This window comes from Centropristis striata, chromosome 3, assembly GCF_030273125.1.
Source record: "Centropristis striata isolate RG_2023a ecotype Rhode Island chromosome 3, C.striata_1.0, whole genome shotgun sequence".
Classification (NCBI taxonomy): Eukaryota; Metazoa; Chordata; class Actinopteri; order Perciformes; family Serranidae; genus Centropristis; species Centropristis striata.
Window position 1 is genome coordinate 41,095,758 of NC_081519.1, and position 23,872 is coordinate 41,119,629.

At 40.0% G+C, this 23,872-nt stretch overlaps 1 protein-coding gene across 2 annotated transcripts in view; it reads right to left on the reverse strand.

Annotated features, from left to right (window-relative positions):
* The window catches only part of kcnab2a (potassium voltage-gated channel subfamily A regulatory beta subunit 2a), a 96,483-nt gene that overhangs the window by 17,354 nt on the left and 55,257 nt on the right, over positions 1-23,872 (reverse strand). Inside the window, exons 1-4 of one of the 2 annotated variants that reach the window (XM_059327438.1) lie at positions 20,893-22,042; positions 6,702-6,745; positions 5,772-5,809; positions 4,779-4,858 (exon numbers count right to left, since the gene is read on the reverse strand). In XM_059327438.1, the coding sequence (XP_059183421.1) occupies positions 4,779-4,858; positions 5,772-5,809; positions 6,702-6,745; positions 20,893-21,104 (374 nt within the window). In that variant the 5' untranslated portion in view covers positions 21,105-22,042. Of the gene's footprint in view, positions 1-4,778; positions 4,859-5,771; positions 5,810-6,701; positions 6,746-20,892; positions 22,043-23,872 lie in introns of those variants that run through there. The other variant, XM_059327444.1, reaches the window with a different exon arrangement.

Genomic DNA, 23,872 nt, shown 5'->3' on the forward strand with positions numbered 1-23,872 from the left:
CTTTTCTTATTTGTAAATATGTTTTGTTGGTTTTTACAGTTTTTATCCCACAGAGATGAAAAATACAGAACATATGCATATTATTTGCCTGCCTTTTCTTGTCGAGTTTTTTTTTCTTGTCGAGTTTTTTTGTACTGTCTTTTGTATATTTGTTGTTGGGTTTAATGTATTTTAAATGCCCATCTAGGAGCAGCAAAATTGCAAATTGGCTCAGGCTATTAATGCTGTGAGCTGTGTCATTGGTTTATGCTACATACTTGTCTCTAGACAAATAAACATAAACAAAAAAGCATGCTTCTGTTACCGCCGACTCCTTGAAGACTGATAGTGGGGCTAACAGCCTTGATCTTTGTGATCTGGACTGTTTTTGCAATGAGGCTCACTGACACAGAAGAGGGACAATTTTGCGGCAAATGTATATCACTTAATTCAAAAACATGCAAAAAGAAAAGGAGAATTTGTTTTTTATGGCTCATTTGTGAAGGTTTAGCGGCCGCAAAAGCAAGGCAGCCCTTTTGTAAAACCCTCTGATGCTGCGTAATACATACAGGAGCTTTCATTGGAAGGAGCACCTGTTCAGGACTGGTGTGTGATTTAGTTGCCAGGTCAGAGTCAGCGGGGCCTGGGACCAGCTGTGCTGTGGAGTCACCACTATGTCACTCATTAGCAGCCACAGGGGTGCTAATGAGTGACATTATGATCAACATGGGGCTTATTAGGGCTGGGCACCAACCTGTCAGTAGGAGATCTCTCCAGTTCTCTGACAAATAATGAGACACTGCCTTGTTATAGGGTTTCACATTAAATGTATCATGTATCACTGACTTACTACTAAAATGTGTTTTGGATTCATTTGGTGTGCACTGATGAATAAAGCCAGCTGCTCTAATCAATGCAGTTTTAAAATAAATTATGTTTTGTCAGAAGTGTCAGAAGTGTTATTGAAAACAACAAGGACAATAATTTATCTCACCTATGACACAGTGCATTAGTGTCTGTGTTGAGTGGCCAGACTGTCTGATAGTTCCCAATCAAGAGTACAACATCACGAGTCAGCCAGCTAAACTAGAAATTTGGCTTATACCAGACAGTCAGTCAGTCAATCAGTCAGTTACTGGGCTAAAAAATGCCACCACATTTTTTGATAATCGACAAATTTTTTTAGAAATGTGTTGAGCATAGCTGCCAAACATTCACTAGTTTGAGCTTCTCAATTTCTATAATTTTCTTTGTCTTTTGTGATAGCAAGCTTTCTGAAACCTAAATATATTTAATCTCTGGGGTTTGGACAGTTGGTCAGACATTTCAAGACATTACTTTGAATTCTTATCTGCAGATTAATCAAACATAAAAATGACTTGTTGGTTGCAGCCTGTGTCTTCTTAGCGGTTACATTAGCCTAGGTTAGCCTTTTCTATGTGACTCTTTAAATTTCGCCGTGTCATGCTGCATACCAGACAATCTGATTGGTGCTGTGATGTTGATTTCAGCCCTCTATATGTACTGTATATATGTGTATGTGAGTCAGTGTGAGCACTGTGTAGATACAAATGTATGGATGCTGGTAAAGGGTAAGTAAAGAAGAACTCAAAATGTCTTTTTGTGACTTTTTTTATCCAGAGTAGTATACTGTAGTATTAAACCCTGCAGATGCATTTATATTTATTTTCTTCCTCACTTATTAAAAAGGTAAATTAAATTAGATATTAATACTAGGTAAGTTCTGCTGATCCAACAAACAGCCTGAGTTTAGTAGGTGCTGAACTACTACTCACCGTTTCAAACCCTGCCAGCTAGACCCACACCTATTTAAACAACGAGCACTCAAGCTCTCCCCTGAGAGCAATAATGTGTGTGTGCATAATAGCGTGTGTGCATAATAGTGTGTGCACGTGTGTGTGTGTGTCTCTGGAAAATGCCCACACAGTGCACTGTGTGTTGCCCTTCTGAAATGTGAGTAATCGGAGAGCCCAAACATAAGGTACAGTGTGCCTTGAGCTGGTTGACTTTCTTCATCCATCCATTAATTAGGTCTTTATTCCAGCGCGGTCGATGTTATGACTTACGGCGGTGGCCGACAACGTAATGCTGCATTATTCATGCACTTACAATATTTTATTTCTCTGTAATTATGCTTCCAATTTGTCACTGGTTTCACGCAATATCATGCAGTTGCTGTGCATTTACTGTAAAGCGTAAAATATCTAAGCCTGGGTGAAAATTAAGAAAATTCTGTTCCATCAATTACTCGCATAGTTTTTAAATGCTTCGACACCATATGTGTTTCCTGATAACAGCAGCTACACGGGATACAAAGAACGTGTTTATTCGTGCAATTACAGAAATGTATTTATATCACGGAGAAACACTGGCCTACATATTGGGATGGATACGCTGGTAATGAATCACAATATGAATCTAAATGTCTGTGTGAAGGATGTTTGTTGTGGCTTAACCCTACAAAACAGAGAAACTGTCACAAAACAAACATGCCAGACAAACAGCCAACTGCCATGTGCTGTGCATGAGCAGAACGAGGAGTGTGAGCACAGCTTACAAACCTTGTTTATCTGTCCACGCTCACAACACAGTATCAACAGTACAGCACTTCACCTTCTCTAAGTCTTACTGATGAAGGAATCGCGGTAAGCCAGAACCAGGGACTTCACATGAAAGCTTTTTCTATTCCGAAGTGCAAAGTGTGTGATTTGTTCTACTGTGTGTAATATAAGCTCCTCTGCGCTGCTTTTGCAGGGGGAGCTGTCAGGATTAACACCTGTGCAACACGTACTGAGCTGTATGACACGCTGTCACAAACAGTTGCACGTGCCGAACAGATTTTGTCCTTTCTGCTGAACTGTGGTCTGTTTTAGTTTGAGTTTGCATTGCTTCCGTGTCAAAGATCAACTCTTTCTGCCCCTCCGTCCTAAAAACAACAAGACGAAGAGTTTGTTGAAAGCTCCCCAGAACGACGAAGCACGCAGCGATGACATTTAGCAGACAGCAGCTGCTGAGGCATTAAATGAGGAGTGAGGAAAACCACTGAGACCTGCTGCATGTTTCTTGTCTTTTTGTTTTCTTTTGATTTCCTTTTGTGAGGCACACTGACGCAGCTCTCTAAACATAATGGCAAAACTAGGCTATTCTCCAGAGGATTTAAAAAAAGGACTTGGTGCTGTTAATCAGAGATACTGTTTGCAAAGGATAATCCCTTAGATTATGTCAAAGCACCCAAGTTACTACAAAGCCAGATTAATCCGTGGTGGAATTTAAACCATCACTAAGAACAGCAACAAGGCAGTACAAGGCTTCGTTCTTTGGTTAAAAATATCAACAATGACTGTCCTGTAGAGTCAGACCAAGGCCTGAATATCTGAACCCTCAGGAATGTGACAATGAGATGGCATTGGTGAAAAGGACAGAAAACATCAATCTGTTCTGTCCCTTCATAGGACATTGGAACTATTTCCTGTCAACAATATAGTGAAAGAGAAAACTGTTGACAGTGATCATGTGGATTGTCTCATTTTTCACTGAAATATACTGTACAAGTCGTGCAGATCTATGAAAAGGCACAATCATGGCTACAGCCGGGAACATCCCCCTCCACATCCGTGCAGCGCAGTCACTAAATGTTTTTAAATCCCACTTAAAAACCCACCTCTTTTCTCTTGCCTTCGATTAGTTTTTTTTTTCCTCTGGCAAGTGCTAGGGAATAGTGTACCCTAGTAATCCCACAGTGCTTTTAAAAAATATCCCATCTTCTTTTAATTTATTTTAAATTAAATTTTGTTTTGTTTTTTGTTTTCTTTGTTACCTTTGTCAATTCTGTATTTTATTGCACTTTCTTGCACTTTTATGTGAAGCACTTTGGTGCGGCTCAGCCGTCTGTAAATGCGCTATATAAATAAATCTGACTTGACTTGACTTGACTAACAGTATTTCATGTTTTGTAACAGAAGCCTGTTTTATTTATGGTGATATTTTAATTATGATTTTAAGCTTTTACTTAGTTACTTTTTCTTGACTGAACTGTTTTTTTGTTTTGTTTTTTACACATGATCCATTCCAACACTGTCAGAAAGTTTACTTTTTTTTTTTTTTTAAGAAAACATGCTTTTCACACCCACAGGTATATTGGGAGATTTATTTATTTATTTTATTTGGGTAACTAGAGATTTTAGGTATCAGGGACTGTCTCAGCTCCTTTAAATCAGGACTAAAAACACTATTGTTTACTGCAGCGTACTCTTAACTTTAACACTTATCTGCTCTACTCTACTGCCCTTACTTTTTAACTACACAATGTTTGACTTGCGCTTTTTATTATTTTATCTCCTTTTTTATCCTGCTGTATCTTATTTTATCCTATTTCTATTTTTATTTCTATTTCCCTGTTTTAATTGACTGTTTTTACTGTTTTCAATAGTGTCTTGCTGTTTTTAATGTGTATGTAAAGCACTTTGAATTACCTTGTGTTGAATTGTGCTATACAAATAAACTTGCCTTGCCTTATCCCTAGTAGAGACAACAAACCAGCAGCTCGACTTCCTTCAAGCACATGTCTGGATGTAGCATATTTAGATCCTTTCTAAAGCCCTGAACACTTGCTTGCACACTGCTCTTGATCACATATTCACCTTATACTTAAGTAAGGCAACTGTAACTGCTATATAATCTCCACCTGGTGCTTTTATAACCAATCACATGTCAGCTGCTTGGTAATATGTGGTGTTACCGCTCACTGCTATGTGACCTATGGCACAGGATGTACTCACTTCCCAGCAGCGTAGACCTCTGCTGTGTCAAACAGATTGATGCCATTTTCATAGGCCAGAGTCATCAGCTGCTCTGCCATCTGTTGAGAGATCAGGGGAGAAGGAACACAGAGGGGGCAGGATGGGGTGAGAGACCACTGATGTGAGGTGTTGGGATTTTTCAATTATTAAACTTCCTTGACAAGACTAAAGAAGGCTTCGGTAGCTTTGCCATCCTATAACTAGGGCTGGGCGATATGGCCCTAAAAGAATATCACGATATTTCAGGCTATTTTTGTGATAACGATATTCTTGACGATATTACGAAATACTTAAAAATATATAGAAAATATGATTTTTTTTTTTTTAGTCTGTATAAATAAATAAAAATCTAAAATGTAGTGTGAAGTGCAAATCTCAACAGTTGCCAAATACAAAAAAATTTACTGTATGAGCAAATAATAAAAATAACCATTTAGGGGTTCCGGGGCATGTTTTAATTACATTTTGTAAAGGAGAATAAAGGTTCTTGTATGTTTAATTTAAGGCATCTTATTTTGACAGTCTTGTAAGTTCTGTGATGGATTCTATTAACACACTGTGCTCTTATTTTGAAAGCTGCATGTGTTTAGCGACAGAGAGTAAGTAGCTTTTTGTGATTAAAACAACTTTAATTGTTAGTTAATGTTAGCTTGTGGCTAACGAAATGCATAATGCAGCACTGTGTTTGGAGGGCAGCGCCACTACATCAAGAAGTAGGAATGTTGCCAATATCATGACATGCATTTTTTTTAACCATACAAAAAATATACCGATATTATCGTGAACGATTCGATATGGCACACCCCTACCTATAACGTGTTTATTCTCTGGCTGCTGACTCCCTCCTCAAGTGTGTTTTCACTATCAGTAAAAATAGGCTTCTTGAGCAACCCAGGATGTGCCAGATCAAGTGGAGGGTTTCCATTCCTGACCTTTGACTAATGGAAGATGACAAAATCCATCTGCTCTCACCTCATCCGTTATCTGTCCACCGAACGTCACCCATGTTCCTACAGAGGACGACAGGGAGGTGGGGTCAGAGTGTAAGTACATAAACACACACACGTACATACAGATGAGCAGGTGAACAGTGATACTAAATTATACATCGCGTACAAGAAACAAGATCTAGCAAAAAAACCAACACAGTTTGGGATAATATACACTACCAGTCAAAAGTTTTAGAACACCCCAATTTTTCCAGTTTTTTATTGAAATTCAAGCAGTTCAAGTCAAATGAACAGCTTGAAAGGATACAAAGGTAAGTGGTGAACTGCCAGAGGTAAATAAAAAAAGGTAAGCTTAACCAAAACTGAAAGATAATTTACATTTCAGAATTATGCAAGTAGGCCTTTTTTCAGGGAACATGAAGTGGGTTAACAACTTAACTCTATGGAGTCTTGGGCTATTTTGTCCATTTTTGAATTCTTTTCATGTCTTTGTAAGTCATTTTGTGTCTTTTTGTGTCTTTTTTGTCATTTTGTGTCTTTTTTTGGTAATTTTGTGTCTTTTTTTAGTCATTTTGTGTCTTTTTTTGGTCATTTTTTGTCTTTTTTTAGTCCTTTAGTTCAACATAAAATGTGATTTTGAATCTTGAAAACACTATCATGCTCAATAAAGAATTTTAAATGTGCATTAATTTCAGAGTAGACTGAGACATTAAACTGCATCATTTTCAATTAAATTCTGGAAAAGTTGGTGTGTTCTAAAACTTTTGACCAGTAGTGTACTTGAGTCACTGGAACTTTCTACTAAACTTATATTTTCAGACTCCTTAAAAACACTCTTTTCTCCCTGTTTGAAGATAAGGGATGGTGGGGTTATAAGTTCCCCTCACAAATCTGTTATACAAAGTCTTTGGTTGTGCAGCAAACTTCTCAGTATGTCTCATGATCCTCTTACCTAATCCAAGGCAGGACACCCGCAGGCCCGACTTCCCAAGGTTTCTGTCAAAACAGAGAGAATTACATTACCATTAATGCAGCACTGAGGTGGCAGTGATTTGTGATGTTTTTGCACTCCTGTGGTGGCTATGACCTTTAGAGCAGGACTTTAAGCCTCATTTTAAACTTTGATTGATTAATTGATAAATAAATAAATCAACAGCCCTATCGCTCTTCCGTAATGTGGAAAAAGCCTGTGAAAGCTGCAGTGGATGTTTAAAGTCACAGAAGCAGAGAAGAACAGGGGTTTTGAATGGATTTGAAGGCAGCCTGCATCTACTGCAGCACTGACACATGTATGTCGGCTGTGTGAGGACAGTAACATGTGCGCTGACACTAAGTATTTGTGTTGATGCGTGTGTGTGCAGTGAAATATCAGGGGAAAGTCGGAGAGAGGAAGTGGGTCTTAAGCAGGCCCACCATGACATCCACTGAAATTTCTCAAAGCACACCAGGATCCCTCAGCCACCATCTGACTGAAATCCCCCCACAGCAATGGGGAAGCTTGACTACTCACAACAACTTGCTCCTAAAGCTGGCGTCTCCGAGCCTATCGCCGTGCCGACAGACCCCTCTGCTGACAATCACAGCTTTGGTTGGGTCTTTGATTCTTTTGTGTGAGCTTTTTAACTTTTTTTAAAGACGAATGTTGCTCCTAGTTAAAGAGCAACACTGAAATAACTGATCTGGTTTTTGTTTTTTTATTTCTATTTTTTTTAAGGAGGAAATTGGAGAGTATCTTCAGACCTGAAAGAGGAGCTATTGTGCTTTTTACTTATTTTCTGACATTGTAGCAGTGTACAAAGGCCTTATCCCGATCTTTTATCTATAGAGCAATTACTCTGTGGAATAATCTGCCTCACTACCTCTGTTGCACTGAAAGTAAACAGGTATTTAAAAAGAAACTGAAATTTTATTTTATACAAGCTGTACATTTTTAAATGTTCTTACCTTTTCTTTCCTTTTCTTACCCTTTTTAGGTTTATAGTGATTGACCTTACCTGTAAATGTTTGATATATTGAGAATATGTTTTTCTGTATATTCTGTGTTGTTCCTGTGGACCCCAGGAAGACTAGCTGGTTACTAAGGTACCAGCTAATGGGGATCCTTAATAAATAAACAAATAAACATTGCATACACTGCTACAAGTAGCTACATGCTAACTACAGGAAAACCTGGAATCTTAGTTAATGTTGTAATTTTCCCCCAATTTTGGATCACATTCATACTGGAACATGTTTGATTGTGTAGTTTTTTGGTTTAGAAGCTTTAAATAGTGAATTTTCATGGTAGAAAGTGACACTGCTATCCTCTGTTACAGTCATCAATCTGGCTGAAAAAACGGAGACAATACCGAGAGGGCGAGACGGAGCACAGACTTGGAAGAATCACTGACCAATCAGAGAAGACTGGGCTAAACACATACTAATAGAAACATAATGGGTCCCCTTTTCATCGCATAGCTCTGATCCAAGAAATGATAAATTCATACAAAATGAAGTGTGCTACCTCTGGTCAACCTACTTCAAGAGATAAGCTGGCAGTGTAAAGAGATAAAAGAAATGTGGCATCAGTGATGATGTAACATGTGCAGGAGTCAAAGTGAGCGTGTAGGAGGATATCTAATATATTTTTATAAGGCTGCCTGTATAGGAATACAGTTGAAATGAAAAGGAGTAGAGAGGGAGACAGAGGATAGGTGTGCTGCATGTGTGTGTGTGTGTGTGTGCGCAGATGTGTGTGTTATATGACTGTGCTTGTGACTGCATGTGTGAGTGGGACTGTGTGTGTGTGTGTGTGTGTGTGTGTGTGTGGGTGTTTTGTGAAGCCATGATAAGATTGCTGAATTGCTGCAGTGACTAACAAAACACTTCATTCAATGTGGTCTGAACACCACGTCCAAAAAAACTGACTAAACCATTTAAAATAAATATGGAAATCTGAACAGTATCACATCCCCTGTAAGTAGGCTAAGTGGGCTACATTTGTGTTGTCATGAAACAAAAAAAAAACCTCTTAAAAAGCTTTAAGTTTTGTCTTTGACACATCTTCATACAGTTTCTTTTTAGACGAGTTAATCCAGTTAAATGTTCACTTCATCATCCAGATTAGTTCCACTCTTACTTCACTGAATCATCATGGAGGCTCGCAGAGTCTCTCCATTCATTTATATTCTTCTATCTAGTGATATTGGAAATTAAGGAAATCATATCAAGTTTGTGTATTTTGCAAGAAAAGCATTGAGGTCAGACGTATTCACAACAAAGTGCCTCATTAAAAAGATCTGGTTTGGTCAGTGAGATCTGTAATCGCGTTACAGTTTGAAACCGAGAGCTCTGTGACGTCATGTATAGGAGCCCGCTGACTTATAAGCAAACACAGTGAGTCCTGAGGGAGAAGGAGGAAAAAGATAAGGGAATCCAGCGGGACCACGTGCCCTTACGGTGCACCGCGGTGACAAGGTTAACACAAGTCCCCTCTGGCAAACCACTCGAGCCAATTTACAATTAACTGCCTCTTAATTGCATGAGTGAAATACCCCCTCGGGGGCCTGCTGCTCAGCGTCACGAACAGAGATAACCAAAACCAAAAGCAGCGTGCTGACCGAAAACGTCAGTGGAGCATATTTGCTAGTGTTTTTAATGATGGACTGGGACATTGCCCCGTGCAAAATGTCTTCTTCAATCAAAATTCTGCTTGGCTGCATCCATTTGGCTCAGACTGTAGAGTACAACTGTACATACAGCAGCGAGTCTGTTTCAAGCCTTGCACTACACCGCATTTAAACACCTAATGTGATTAAATTAATTAGTGTTGCTTAATATGTTAAAACATGGTGCACAAGCATGTTCGGAAAATGAGCTGCATAGTAAACCTGTCTAATTAGATAAGCTAGAAGCAACTGAATACACATGCTTCTAGAGTTGCACCATTTAAATCAGCGTGTTTGGGCTTATCGCAATGCGAAGCTCACTGTGTAAGTGTTACATAAGCACGCTTTAACCATGAATACTGCACATACAGTACCAGTGCATTTAAGCACTTGTCTAAACCTAAAAATAAGCAACCAGGGTATCAGAATACACAGCTCTGCCCTTGCCATTGTTCTCATTGTAAGGATGCTCCTTTGTCAGCACATTGTTGTGTTCAATATTTTACTAGACTGGCTTTGAACGCTGCATTGTGCGTTGCTGCAGTGACCCTCTGCGAGGGCCTATATGCAGGCAGGGGGGGTCAGGTTCCCGCTGAGCCTCAGCAGACATGAACCGCAACAGTAAAGTCATCTCTCTCACACTCTCCTCAATAATGAAGGAGACAGGCACAGTAGAGGACAGGACTGTAGCCGCAGGGACAAAGGCTGATGAGACACATAGTGACCATAGCACATGTCCAATACTGGTTGTTTACTCTGAAATGCTATGTAACCTTTGTCTGAGCTACCTTCTGATCCCTTCAGCCTGAAGCTCTTGTGGACAAGGCAAAGATTTTCACTTTGGTATGTTGGTTCATTTGATTGAGGGTGGGCTGGAGATCTATTTGGAGCTTGTTTACACATAGGTTGCATTTCACTTCAGCTTGACACAATCAATCCTGCTTGTCTAAGTCAATCATTCAGCTTTGCTGGCAGCTTTGGCCGCCATTAATGGAAGCTGACCTGTGGAAAATAGTGGAGGTTACTTTCCATCAAAGTCAACATCAGGCAGGGCACATCAGAGGTCACCCGCCCTTTCAGCTAGTGGTATCGATTACCGTTTTGTTGATTATTGGGTTCCTCTCAAGGAGGAAAATATGAAATAGAAAACAAAAAGATGTGTAACAGTGGGACAGTAATCTGGCAAGAGATGCAAAGATAAAAATGTGAACATTATTGTTAATTTTCATTTCTTATGGACAGTGCTCAGCTACTGCCAATCCTACTGGTGGCTGAGCCATTGTATATTGTATATTTTTGCTTAATTAAACACTGCGTACTGCATGAGTCACCTTGTCAATATGGCATCCAAATTTCATTTACACAATTCCCCAAACCTTGGCGTATGAAATAATATACTGAATGGTTAAAAATATTGTACTAACCAAACAAAGACGAACATTCAAGGACAGAAAAATGGAAAGCATTGTCAGATGCTCATCTCTGAGACATGGCACAGTCACAGCACAAAGGAACATTGAACTACCACACAAAACCAACGACCACTCCTGTAGTTGACAAATACCAAAATCAGACACTGTGTTACTTTTGACTCTCATGTTGACATATGAACAGCGCTTTAAGATGAAGCCTGGAGCTTCTACAGACTGTTGAGACACACCTTATCTTGAAACTAGGTATAATTGTTAATGTAGCAATATGTACATTTTCTATTTATCATGGCCTAAAATGTGTCATTTGACATTATTGAAACACACTTTTCCATCGGGCCTATTAACCCATTGAAGCCTGGAAAGCGGATACGTTGTTTTGTAGTATTTGTATAAGCTCTCAAATACTTTTTGAATTTCATTTCTATCTGCTACAGAGGCTGAAAAATCTATTATTTAGTAGAAGCGTTGACACTTCTGTTGAATTTCTAGAAAAACTTCAGGTTTTAGGGGGTTATTTTAAAATTGCCCAGAGGTTTTACAGGAAGTTTTAGGCGTCAATGGGTTAAATAAATGATGTAGTGATCCCCTCAAACGTATCAATACAATTATGAAAATGCCTGACAGACACAATGGCATGCATCATTTCCTTGATATTTTTGACACTACGGATAGTGTAGTGTATAGCCATGTAATGAGACGATAAGACACTTACATGCTATGAAAACAAATAAGTCTTCTGCCTTTCCATTTCATGGGTGAAAAAATTCAGCCAAAGAGTCCATTTCATTGTCATCTAAATGTATCAACTGTTAAAACAGTTGGCCAGAAGATATTTCCCTGATTCATTCAGCACGACAGAACATCACATTTGCTGTCCCATCAAAAACAATCAATCATTCTCAACAAATTTTGGGGACGCTAGCTGGTGGCAAACTGGGTGGCAGAGAGGACTTTAAGTGGAAGTGAAGGACAGGACAGGACAGGACAGGACAGGACAGGACAGGACAGGACATGGTGATGAATGAGGAAACAAGGTCAAAGAGCTGTAAAGAGGAATGTGTTGAGAGATAAGTTCGTCAAGCAAAACTATTAATACTACCTAACTCGTGGCTTCAACTTCAGAAAAACACGCAGACCGAATGCCACTCGCTCGTGTTGGCTGCAGGTGGTTTCCTCCTCCATTCAGGTTTATGTAACATCACTTAAAGTAAGGAGCAGCAGTGGAGAATATTGGATTAGAAATGTCCTGACGAGACAGGAACAAGGAGGAGGAACAGGGTGAACCACTCTGCTCTGCTGCTTATACACATTAACTGCCAACAGTTTCCCCAAAAAATTTTAATTTCACCATTATCTGATTCTCTACATCAGCTGAACAAGCATACCGTTTGCCCTATTTATCCAATTACAGTATATTCAATCCACTTCATTAGTATGATGCGTGAATGATTGTGAGCCTCATTGTGCACACCCCACAGCATTCTACCATCAGGCTCTGTTCACTGGCTGCCAGCTGGATGACCTTTTTTTGTAACTCAAAACAAAAACAAAAAAAACTCAATTTCTATTTCAGAAAAAGCCCAAGGTGGATTTGCGGGGGTGAGCTGTGACTGGAGGTGAATGGACCTTTTTTTGTTGTTGAGTTAGGCTGCTGTTTTAAAGGAAGAGTGTGACATTTTGGGTAATACAATAATCCGTTTTCTTGCCAAGACTTAAATGAGGAAATCGATAAAGGAGGAAATGAGTAGCTTAGTTCAGCAAAAAGGCTGGAAGCAGGAGAAAACAGCTAGTCTTGCTCCAAACTAGATTTAAAAAATCTGTCTACGAAACTTTGGACAGAGCTGAGCTAAGCAGCTGCCGGCTCTGGCTTCATATTTAACGGACAGACGTGAGGTATTGATCCAAATCTCAGCAAAAAAGTAAATGATTCTCTTAAATTCTCATCTCAACAGGGGGCTTTACATGTACATATCATCCTCTAAATTGTTATTATCAAAGGAACTTATAAATCACAATCATCTGTCTTCCAGTCCTTGAAGCTGATACATAAGATGCTCCAGTATAGGTGCCATTAAATACATAAGTCCAAACTGACCTGACCCCGAGAGCTCACTCAGACATGTACCATCCTGTGAGATTTTTTTTTACTATGCGCAAATAGTTTATACAGTTTATGAAGAGCTGAAGTTAAGCAAATATTCCCATATTTTCAAGGAAGAAAATTAGGAACTTTTCATAGGCCTGTAAAATCAAAATGCCCTCTGATTTTTTTCCATTTTTTCTTATTAAAAGAAACCTCTCTGGGGGTTCCTGGTGGCATACCACAGAGGCCCAGTCCTCGTAAGAGGGTGGCCCGGATTCGAATCCGGCTCGGTCAATAAAAGCTTCAATATGCCCAAAAAATATCTTTAAATATGTCTAGTGACTTGCTGATCTGTTATTTCTTATGGAAGCTGTTAAATGAACACACACATAGTAAAACATTGTTTTTTTTCTTGCAGGGCCATATTTGATAGCAGCCTGAGCCTCAACACGTCGAATGTGATTTAATTTGTAAGTTTGCAACCAACTTCATACATATACAGCAGCCAGTAACAGAGCCACTGGCGTTAAAGCACTTTAAGACAAGTTGTCAATGGCAGTTTATTTATTTTTTACTTGGGCATAAACAGATTGTCGACTCAGAGAGTTTTCCTCAGGCACAATTTGTTTTTCTTCTAACTCTGGCGTTTTCAGAGGCTCTTGTCTGGGGATAAATCTGCCAGTGCCCACAGGGATGGAAAATCTTCCGCTATACGCTGGAGAGGAACGAGGGAGAAACTTACGAGAAGCTGTGGGGGATTCAAAGTCTTAGCAATGATTCGAATTCTGTATCTTCAATGTCCCACCGATCTGTGCTCTAATGTCTTGACATGCTTTAAATTGACTATCCTGGGCAAAGGATACCACAAGAGCATATTCACTCACAGTACCAACAGATTAAATGTATTTATGGGGCAAAATTTGATGGAAAAAATGAGCAAAGGCAGCAAAAAAATTAATGAACTGAATGTCTTTGGGTTTTGGACTGTTGGTCGGACAAAACAAGACATTTTAAGACGGACACGTGCTTTGGGATGGACATACTTCACTGTCCTCTGGCATAATTATTATCAGGGCATAATGCTAACATTTAAATGTGTTTGCCAGGTCGGCAAATCAGTCTTCAGCATTGGTTTCCAAAACTGAAAGTATGGTTGCCATTTTTACTCAGTAATTAAGATAATGTGTAGTTATAAGTCAGCTGAGTGACGAAAAGAATAAAAGCTTTGTTACATTATTAGTAAATATTACAGTGTGTTGTGCTCCCTTGAACAAGTGAATGTGGCACTAATCAGTGTGTATGTTGGACATGCTTTGCAGCATAACTTCCCATCCAGCTGTTCAACTCAAGCCAGGATACTCTGTCTCTCAAGACTACACAAATTCCTGTTTTGTTTTTGATTTAGGTCATTTGTCGGTTGAACCAATTTGCACATTTGTTTGAGATGTTGGCGGTTACTTGAAACTTTTTACCCCACAGTCAAGCAACTTCAAATTTCTTTGCCTCTATCTCTAAAACAAATGCCTGTGTGCACAAGACTGAAAATAATAAATTGTTGCAGATCACATTACTAGTTTGATAATTACATACAAGACCTCATGGTAGTCAAACTGCACTAACTCTAAAAAGCTTGTAAGAGACCATCTTGCTGATGAAAGGAGATTGTGTGGCCACTGTATCGATTCAGAGCAAACTGCCTGGTGCCATCTGCTTAATTAAAAAAATGTTGAGGTTAAATATTCATAATGCACATGACTTAGCATGACGCTGCAGGGTTAGATGGGATTTTCCCCTGCTGGCCTGCACTCTATTACTTTCTGAAGTAAGCTAAAGCTCTGGCCTCCTGCTACGGTTCTATTTGTGCTATATTATTTCCTCAATCACACGTTACATAACACAAATGCTTCTCAAGCAGAAAGAAAATCTAAACACAAATTTCACTGTCAAAACAAGTCTGTTGATTCAGTACTCATTTGTAAACCCAAACCCAACTCCTCACTGAACGCGGAATAAGTCTAGTGTGGCAGCTTCATAAATATAATAACCTCTCACATATAAACACATAATTCTTGCAGAGATATACTGAACTTTAAATCATCATTGGGTTGAATAAAATTCCTGCACAAAAACATTATGAAACAGTATAAATTGACTGACTACAAATCAGATACTGAGTGAATAAACATCTCTTCTTGGCAATGCACGACAGAATTAATAAATCCAGGCTATTCCTAGAGCATTTTAGAAAATAACATGCAGAGAGAACTGAGTGCTAAGACGCTAACACACACACACACACACACACACACACACACACTCTCTCTCTCTAATTAAACTCTATCAGTGAGGCAAAGAAAGAACAGCTGTCTTCATTTTCTCCTTCAACATAACACAAGTGTGTCTCTCACATGCAGACAGGCTTATAGGCACATAGGCAAAATATTCCACAACAATCCACCCCCCCCCCATCTCACTCATTTTCTCATACACCAACACAGACAAAACCTTAGTGCATACAGTGAAACACAAGCCTACATCAATAAATGAACCATCCCACAATTTCTCTCCACATGCCCTGAGCAAACAGATGGCAAATGTTCTGCGCAAATTTAAGATGGTACCTAAGTGGCGACTGTGGGCCTGAAATCTGTGCTGTGGATGAGTCTTAGTATTTACATCGAGAGTGGCCAAAGTGTACTCCTGTGTGCGTGTTCTGTTCAACTACCACGGCCTATTTATGATTCATATTTCAAGGGGGAGTGCAGGCTGTGGAAAGCTGGCTCCCTGATGAAGAGCCCTCAGAAGGCAGGAAAACGTCCCAGCATGCACCCACACTCATGACGCCCCAAATCTCACACCCACAGCTTTTGTCACCCAGAGCTTGAGCGGTGCATGGTTTTACATTCGAGTAAGAAAATATTGGAAAAACAATGCTCGGCTTCATCGTTCTTAAAAAATTCCAGAACAAGGACAAAAATTGTTCCTAGAGCTAAGCATCACAAGTCTCCCTTATGCAACTACAGCTAATAGTAAGGGGTGCACAATATGTTTTTTTATTTCAGCCATTTACCTGATTCTCATGGCCAATACTGATAAGGTCACGTTTTCGTATTTTAAAAAAGCAGTTCATAAAGTGTAGTCACCTAAGGGTAAGAAAGGCTAAGATGTATTGGACAAAGATAGACAATTTAAAGGATCTGTAGACATTTATATAGCAGTAAACAATATAAATATGTAAAGATATAGCGAAGACCAGAGAAGGAAGTCTAGTTCCCTCCATGTGTGTTGAAAAATGTTTTTTTGTTTTTTGTTGTCGTAGCGTGTCGGGCCATGCATGTGACTATCCAATGCAATAATAAGTGAAATGGAAATGGAACCGTAGATCTGAATGCGGTGGACAGCACCTTAAATAAAAAAATCCATAACTCTGACACAACCAAATCTAATTGAATCATGTATTGCAAATTGCAATCGTGTCGTGTTGTGAAACTATGAAAAACATCCAGGGACGACATGTTTGGCCTTCTAGTCAACATGCTCGCTTGCTCATCTTCTTTTCTGTGTTTATTGCAAAGCAACAATAAAGGTACATAGCGACACTACTGTATTGGAGTGCGTTGATTTAACTTTTGGATTAACATTTAATTATATAAATGTACCATTATTGGCCCGATATACATCATGCATCCCTAGGACTATTACAACATGTTAACAATAAACATGTATACTGATAATTGATGTGTACATGCTGTAAATGGCTGACTTCTTGCTCCCATTATAATTTCTGCCATCTGTTACAGCGAGTCAGTTCAAGGTGCACTAAATGAAAACAGAAGTGGTGGGCCGACTTTATGAGGAGCGTCTTATCTCTGTGATTTATAATGATACATCGCAGCTTCACACAACATAGTGGTGGGATTTAAATGCCATCCGCTTACACAACACTGCCAGTAGCTATTTACTTTGTCTGTGATTCACTGTCAACTTTACAACCAAAAGTGGACCTCTAGAGATGTGAGGATTCCTACTGACAGTCTGGGCTAAGGCGACTTACTTGTAGATTTACACCAGGAGAGGAGGTGAGTCAGCTCTGATTTACATGGCCACTGCAGTAAGTGATACTGAGTGCAACACAGCAGAAGCTGAAAGAAAACGTGACCGAGAACAATACCATGCGTTGACAAAAAATATCCTCTTAAAGCAGCAGTTTACAGTTTTATGAGTACCTGTATCTATGTGCTGCACAAAGCACAAAAATGGCAGTCCAACCAAAAAGTGATACGTATTCAAACTTATTTCCCTCAGCATTGCTTTGCAGAGGTTTATTTGCTACACCCAAGTAAATAAAAGTGGCTCCTGTAAAGGTGAGTCATTCCCTCAAGACCTTTCCTAGGTGTGCTTCCTTCCCTGCTTGCTTGAGAGAAACGCTGATAACCGGACGGTGAAAAGTCGCAGCTTTATGGGATTGGCTTCCTACCTGCACTGCCTTCCCAATCTCACAGATATTCTTCCATTCCCTGAGCAAGACTACTTTACATAATCATAAGCCATTTTGTGTGCATCATTAATTCAGTCCTGACTGAAGCCATTTAATCATTCCTTGGAGGAGGTGCAGGCTCTCACAGTCAAGCTTGATGATTTTAACCAGTCATGTCATGCAGGCCCGGTGTCACATTACAGAACGGCTCGGTTTGTGGTGAGGCAACCCAGTAAAGCTGCTGCAATCCTTCACTATAGCCCTGCAAAGATGTTCGCTTTGATGGCTTCCTCGACCTTGTGGGGGAGGTCACTTCCAACCTAACCCTGCATCCTTGCTCATGGAGGAAGACTGACAGACTTTATTCAAGCTCAAGGCTTCCATTCAAGAAAACACACAGGGCTGTATGCAAATGAGGCTGATCTGAATTTCACACTGCTATTCTGCAGTGTGGATAATCGTGGAAAGTTTTACTGGGTGGATGAGCTGTAACTGTATTCTTTTGGGGAACAGTTATAAAACCGCTAACCTCTTCAGCTGTCAAAATGGCAAAATGAAAAACTCAAAAGTGAATTCAACAGAGAAAAAAAAAAAATCCTTGTGCTCAAGGAAGAAAAGATAAATGCATGGCCATGTTAAAAGGCTAGCAAGCTGAAACTCTGAGAGGCATGTTTGAAAGATACACAGTGACATGAGCACAGATCACTCCAGCCTACTGTACTTCCTCTTGGGCATAGTGCCTACACCAGTATTAACCTTAGCACTCTCCCTTTCTTTTCTTTCACTCTCTCCTTCCTTCCCTTTCATTCACATCTCTTACAAACCCACAGAACACAATGCTGTAGCCTCAGTGCATGTATCTCTGAGCCTCACGCTGCATTTAGGCCTGCATTACCTTCAGTTTACATCAGATGCAAGTCTGGTTCACAAACACAGAGTGCGTTATGTACTTTGGACTACACTGCGGAAGCGGAGAACACAAACAGCCGCTGGCCCCCCGAGCTGAAAATGATTTTACTCATTCAATGTCATTAGCCTCAATGATGACAGTGCACCAACATGGCGAGGCTGCCGCTAGCAAATCAGATGCAAAGGATTGTGATGTTCCTTCAGACAACAGTACTTAGGAGGGATAATGTGTTTCCTCAAATCAACATCCAATCTTAATTTCCTAGTCGACATACTATCACTAATCTTTCACCCCGACAAAAAACGGAATCTGCTTTGAAGGCGACATCGCCGTGCAGTTTTTTTTTTCTTTTGTGTCTTCTTCGTATACGGCCTTGAAAAACATTTGAAAAGATGAACTTTTGATTTTTATATTAACAGTTCAATGATTAAAAAGAGGAACGCAGCTCATAAGCTTCATGGAGGCTGTTCATTACTTTCTTTATTGTGAGATTTCTGCTGCAGTCTTCAATAGAAGAAAACGGCAGAAACAGATATCTGCACATTATATCTGATATCACTGTCCAGGCAAGAAGTGTGTTTAATATTAATTTTCAATCACAAGAACCAATAACACCTTTTGGTAAAAAGACAGTACGCCTCGGTAACACTTTCCTACTCAAACCAGGGCTAGAAACATGGAAGACTGTCACAATTCAGGCTGTGTATTGGCAAGTAACTGGCGATATGATACATATCATGACACAGGGATTACAGCTCAATATACTGCGATATATTGGTTGTTGTTGTTTTTTTAATCAAATTTTACAGGAAGCTTTCATAGATGTTGCACTATGCATAAAATGTGACTAAAAAAGGTTGTTTAGCATTGCTTTACTTTTTATGCTGAAATCTGTTTGCATGTAAAGTATAAATTAAAAACATTTTTTAAGTATTGATATTTTACTACCCTCTAGTAGTACTACACCTCAATTACAATATTATCAATATTATTATATAAACTGAATTTAGTTGCTTATTAGAGAATAGAATGAATGGAGCATGAATGAAAACATACTGAAATATTTACAGTACACAGCAATTGTTACAGCTGTGCAGGAATGTCGTACATGATGCGTGTTTTGGGTGACAGCCTGTCATTTTAAATCAAGATTTCCTGTCAAACAGCTGTCTTTGGTGAGCAATTGCGTGAGAAAGACCTGGGCATTCTTGAAAAAAATAACTCCTGACAGATACACTGCATTAAGGGTCAGCTTGCTGCAGATCATAATGTACTGTACATCACCACGCTGAAAAGTAATGTGAACTCATTTTCTCACCAATGCTGCCTACAGATTTTCTGTCCTCTGCTACTGTTCACTCTTCTACCCCAAGTGCTTCAATATGCATTTAAAAGATATTCCACGTCGTAATCTGCTCCTTTTTCAGCCCTCGTCTTTGAAGCTGGAATAATTAGATAATTCACCACACAAACAGAAGACATTTGCATTTAGTTATAAAAGCGTTTCTTCAAGTAAACCTCTGACTAAATGTTAAATAGGTGGTATGGTTGATAAAACACAGTCATCAGTCTTCATGTCTCTTGGGGTTCCTACACATAAAACAGGCTCTATAATAATATAATTCCCCTTAAATAAATTAAACCTTTCAATCACTATTTGAAAAGGAAAGCAACATAAGTGTCATACTGCAATATAGCAGTGATCAGCATCAACTGATTACAGTGTTAAGATAAATATTCAATGCAGCATGTCGACATACAATGCAAAAATGGGCAAAAGCTACCATGATGCAATGTTTGTTAACACAGCATGTCAGGGACATGCTTTGATATGACAACATTGGTATTTTTTTCTTATATTGATGAGTGACTTTATGTAGCTTTTGATTCAATGATTGGAAGTATATCTGTTCTCATTATATGATAATGAATATTTATTCAAGAAAGGATCTGCAGTGCTAATAATCACCAAAAAAACAAGAACAAGAAATGTGATAACTAAGAGATTATCAGAATTGTGAAAACAGACACATGAAGGTGTTTTATGATAATAGTATTGTTGCACCAAGAGAGACTAATCTGGGAAAATATTAATTAGTTTCTCCTTTAAGGCTGAACAAATGCAGCTTACTGTACAGTGTTTGTAGTGATGTTTGTCACTCCTGCCCAGAACAGATTAGGCATCAATGGCCACTAACTACATTTAAATGGCATGCCATTACTTAATTACAAAGATGATAAAAAACTATAAAATACCAACCATATTTTGATATGTTGCTGTTTTTGAGGGGGGTTTGGGATGTTAATTTTTTAGTTAATCGTGTCATTAATCTTAAGCAGGTGGGTTTGGCAGTTCTGACAGGAAGAAGTGAGAAAGAAAAACTGGCATACAATAACAAATCTGACAAATGGGCAGTCTTCTCTGAAATGTATTGTAGCCTAAGATAAGAAGAATATGATGGTCATCAGTCATAATCTACTTTAGCAAGGGGGAGAGAAAAATCCAACAGTATAAGATTAATGTAAATATTTATTAAAGGTCTGAAGGTTTTGGAGCCATATTGAGAGCCACCAGTTAACAGACATGCCCTACCGATACTTCATGCCAGTCTTCATGCTCTGCTCGCTGGAGGAAGGCACACTCTGAACAGAGAGTTGTCCAAGACTGCGGGCCACCATCGCCACTGCTCTGAACTTGCTTCGGGTGCCCGTGTTGGGGCTGTTGGCGTTCTGTCGGTTAAGCCTGTCCTCCGTGGCGCGGTTGACCCCCCCACGGTGGTCCGTGCACACTAACGACACCTGCATCCTGGCTTTTGGCTGGCCGTCCCAAACACAGATACTCTAATTAAACTCTCCTCTGGTTCAATCAGGTGTGACAAACTCCCAGAGGTGCGAAGTCTGAGGACCCTCTGGAGATCGTGAGACGGTTCAGGTCTATAGGAGGCGACTATTCCGAATCCAGCCTCTGTTAGAAATAACTGTCCAGTCGCAAAAGTGGCTAACCAGCTCAGAATGTTCATAGGGGAAAAAAGAGGGGCAGAGGGGTGGGAGTGCAGATCAGAGCTGATTCAAACAGTGAAGGATCGCTGATCAGGAGAAAATAAAATCCTCTCAAAGGAAGCTCAAATCCAGGCACAACATTACAGCATCTCTCGTCTCAGCTGTTGCGAGAAACAAATGTGCAATCACTGCAGACTTACGATACAACACAGGTCCAGTACAAAGCTACAAATGAAATTTTAAAAAATCAAAATCTTCTAGAAACCAGAGTCCAAAAAATGCCGAGTTCGTGTCAATTTCCCTCTGCAAGTTTTCCCTTGATTCATCCGGGTGTCCTCCTCTCGCTTTATATATTAATCAGAGGCTCATCAGAGTCTGACAGGCAGATTTAGAGACTTGCAATTTCCTTTTAAAGCTGAGCTCTGTGCTAGAGATAACACCTCTTGCTGCCAAGCTTTAAGAGTGGAAACGCATAGATCCACACAAAGGGATGGAGAGAATAAAACACGAACACAGAGTTCCAGGAGGTTTTCATCTCCCCTTCCGAGTCCGCCTTGACAGTTGTGCTGGCTGTTGAATATTCTACTGAATACTACTGCATGTTAGCAAAAGGGCAACCTCATATTCACTTGTCAGCTCTGGACGTTGCCTGGATTAAACTTACATCTGTATGCCTTGTGCTCAGCGTAAAGCTGCACGGTGCACACAGGCAAGAGATGGGAGGAGAGAGACGGAGAGAGGAGGAGAGAGAGAGAGAGGGAATGTGGTGGGAGGGATATGAAGAGAGAGCGTGAGAGAGCGAGGCATTGAAATCTGTTGTGTTTACAGCAGCACTCTTAAGAAAGAGGGAGTGCATTTTTTCTTTGTCCGTCTGTTGCCCTGCAGTGTGTTTTAATATAGTACTGTCCAAAGACAAAGGGGGACGCTAAATGCCCACTGGTCAGGACTTTGCAAACGCCTATGGTCCCAGAAAAGGGGGCTCTCACATGGGTCTGTTCAACTGCCCATGAAATATTCATTATGTAACTTTATCTGTGACAATGCATGTAAAAGGCTGGGCTGCCAAAGACATAACTGAAATGCTGTGTGTCTGTACAGCTTTATTCTTTACAAGTGATTATTAGAAATTATTTAATCGTGCATATTCTTCACCTGAGCAAAGGAATCTTTAAGCTCCTGATTATAACCACAAAGCATCTGTTATTGTTGGCTATTAGAAACATATCGTATAAACAATAAAAGCATTATAAGAAGAACTGAGTACCAAAAATATGATAATGGTTGGAGGTTGAAAGTAAACACCACCGTAATTGGGCCTTAACGCAACAGTGGCTGCAGATTGAAGAGACAGTAGATTAGACACACGCTCCCAGTAATATAACACTGAAGCTTATCTGAGTGGACCAGCTAGTGTGCCAAGGAGATAATTAAAAGAGATGCCATCAGGAGAAGACGTGTGTTAAAAGCAGTCAAAGAAGTGACCTCCATCACGGGAATCCAGCAAACAGGCTGTTGATAACTGACAGCTCTATTCTTGGAGCTGTGACCTTTGGTCTCCTGGACTTAAATAGAAGCCTGAGGGGAAAGGTAGTTTAATCCAACTGAAATTTGATTGAAATTTTACACTTACACGTGCAGAGAGCTAAAGTTTTGTTCCAATGCTCTTTCCTGTAACAAAGACAGAGCGAGAGGTTTAAGAGGAAGCCCCTGAACAAGCATTGCACTGAATGTGGCTGCATGTCAATCTCAGCAGCAGTCTGAGCAACATATGGGCAACATTGTCACCTTTGCAGGGTTTTGTCGTGCACTTTTAGGTCAGGGTTAAGATGAACACATTCGGGAACTGATGCCATTTACTCGCTGCACATTTCAACAAATGGGTGCAGTCAGGGCTTGCGTCCCTTTACCAAAGGGAACAGTCCATGAACTCACTGTCTGTGCTGTGGAAACGTGATGCCACAAATCAGTCAGCTCTGCTCCAGGGCCCCCAGAAGTCATGACACGGGGAAGGCACTGAGAAGGGGGAGCTCAGGCTGCACAGATACAGTGTCAGTCTTGTGATCCATGCTAAGCTCACATAATAAGCCTGACAAAACAAAATGGGAACAAGTCCCAAACATCCAGTCTAAGGCCCCGTTTACACGAGGACGCTCGCGGGTAAAAACGACAAAATATTTTATCGGAAGTGCCTTTCGTTTAGACGGTGACGGCGTTTTTGGGGTTTAAAGACGCAAAAATCTGAAACCACCTTCCAAAGTGGAAAAGTTGAATCCTCTCCTCCGTAGCGTGTCGTCTACACTGACAAGACACAGAACTCTGATCTGATCTGCTCACGTCACGTATGTGTTTACGTCACATACATGCTCCAGTACAGGAAATAAACAAACATGTGGGATTATTTCCATGCGTCGGACCTTCAAGCTGCTCTGGCAGCTTTAATAAACTTACAGGAGTCTTTCCACCAAATGTACAGGATATGTACAGATAGTATTAGTGAACAGAGAAGGATCTGGAATTACCTCCATCACATTCTGGATGCAGCAATTCGTCGGAGGCGAGCCAGACGGCTGTGA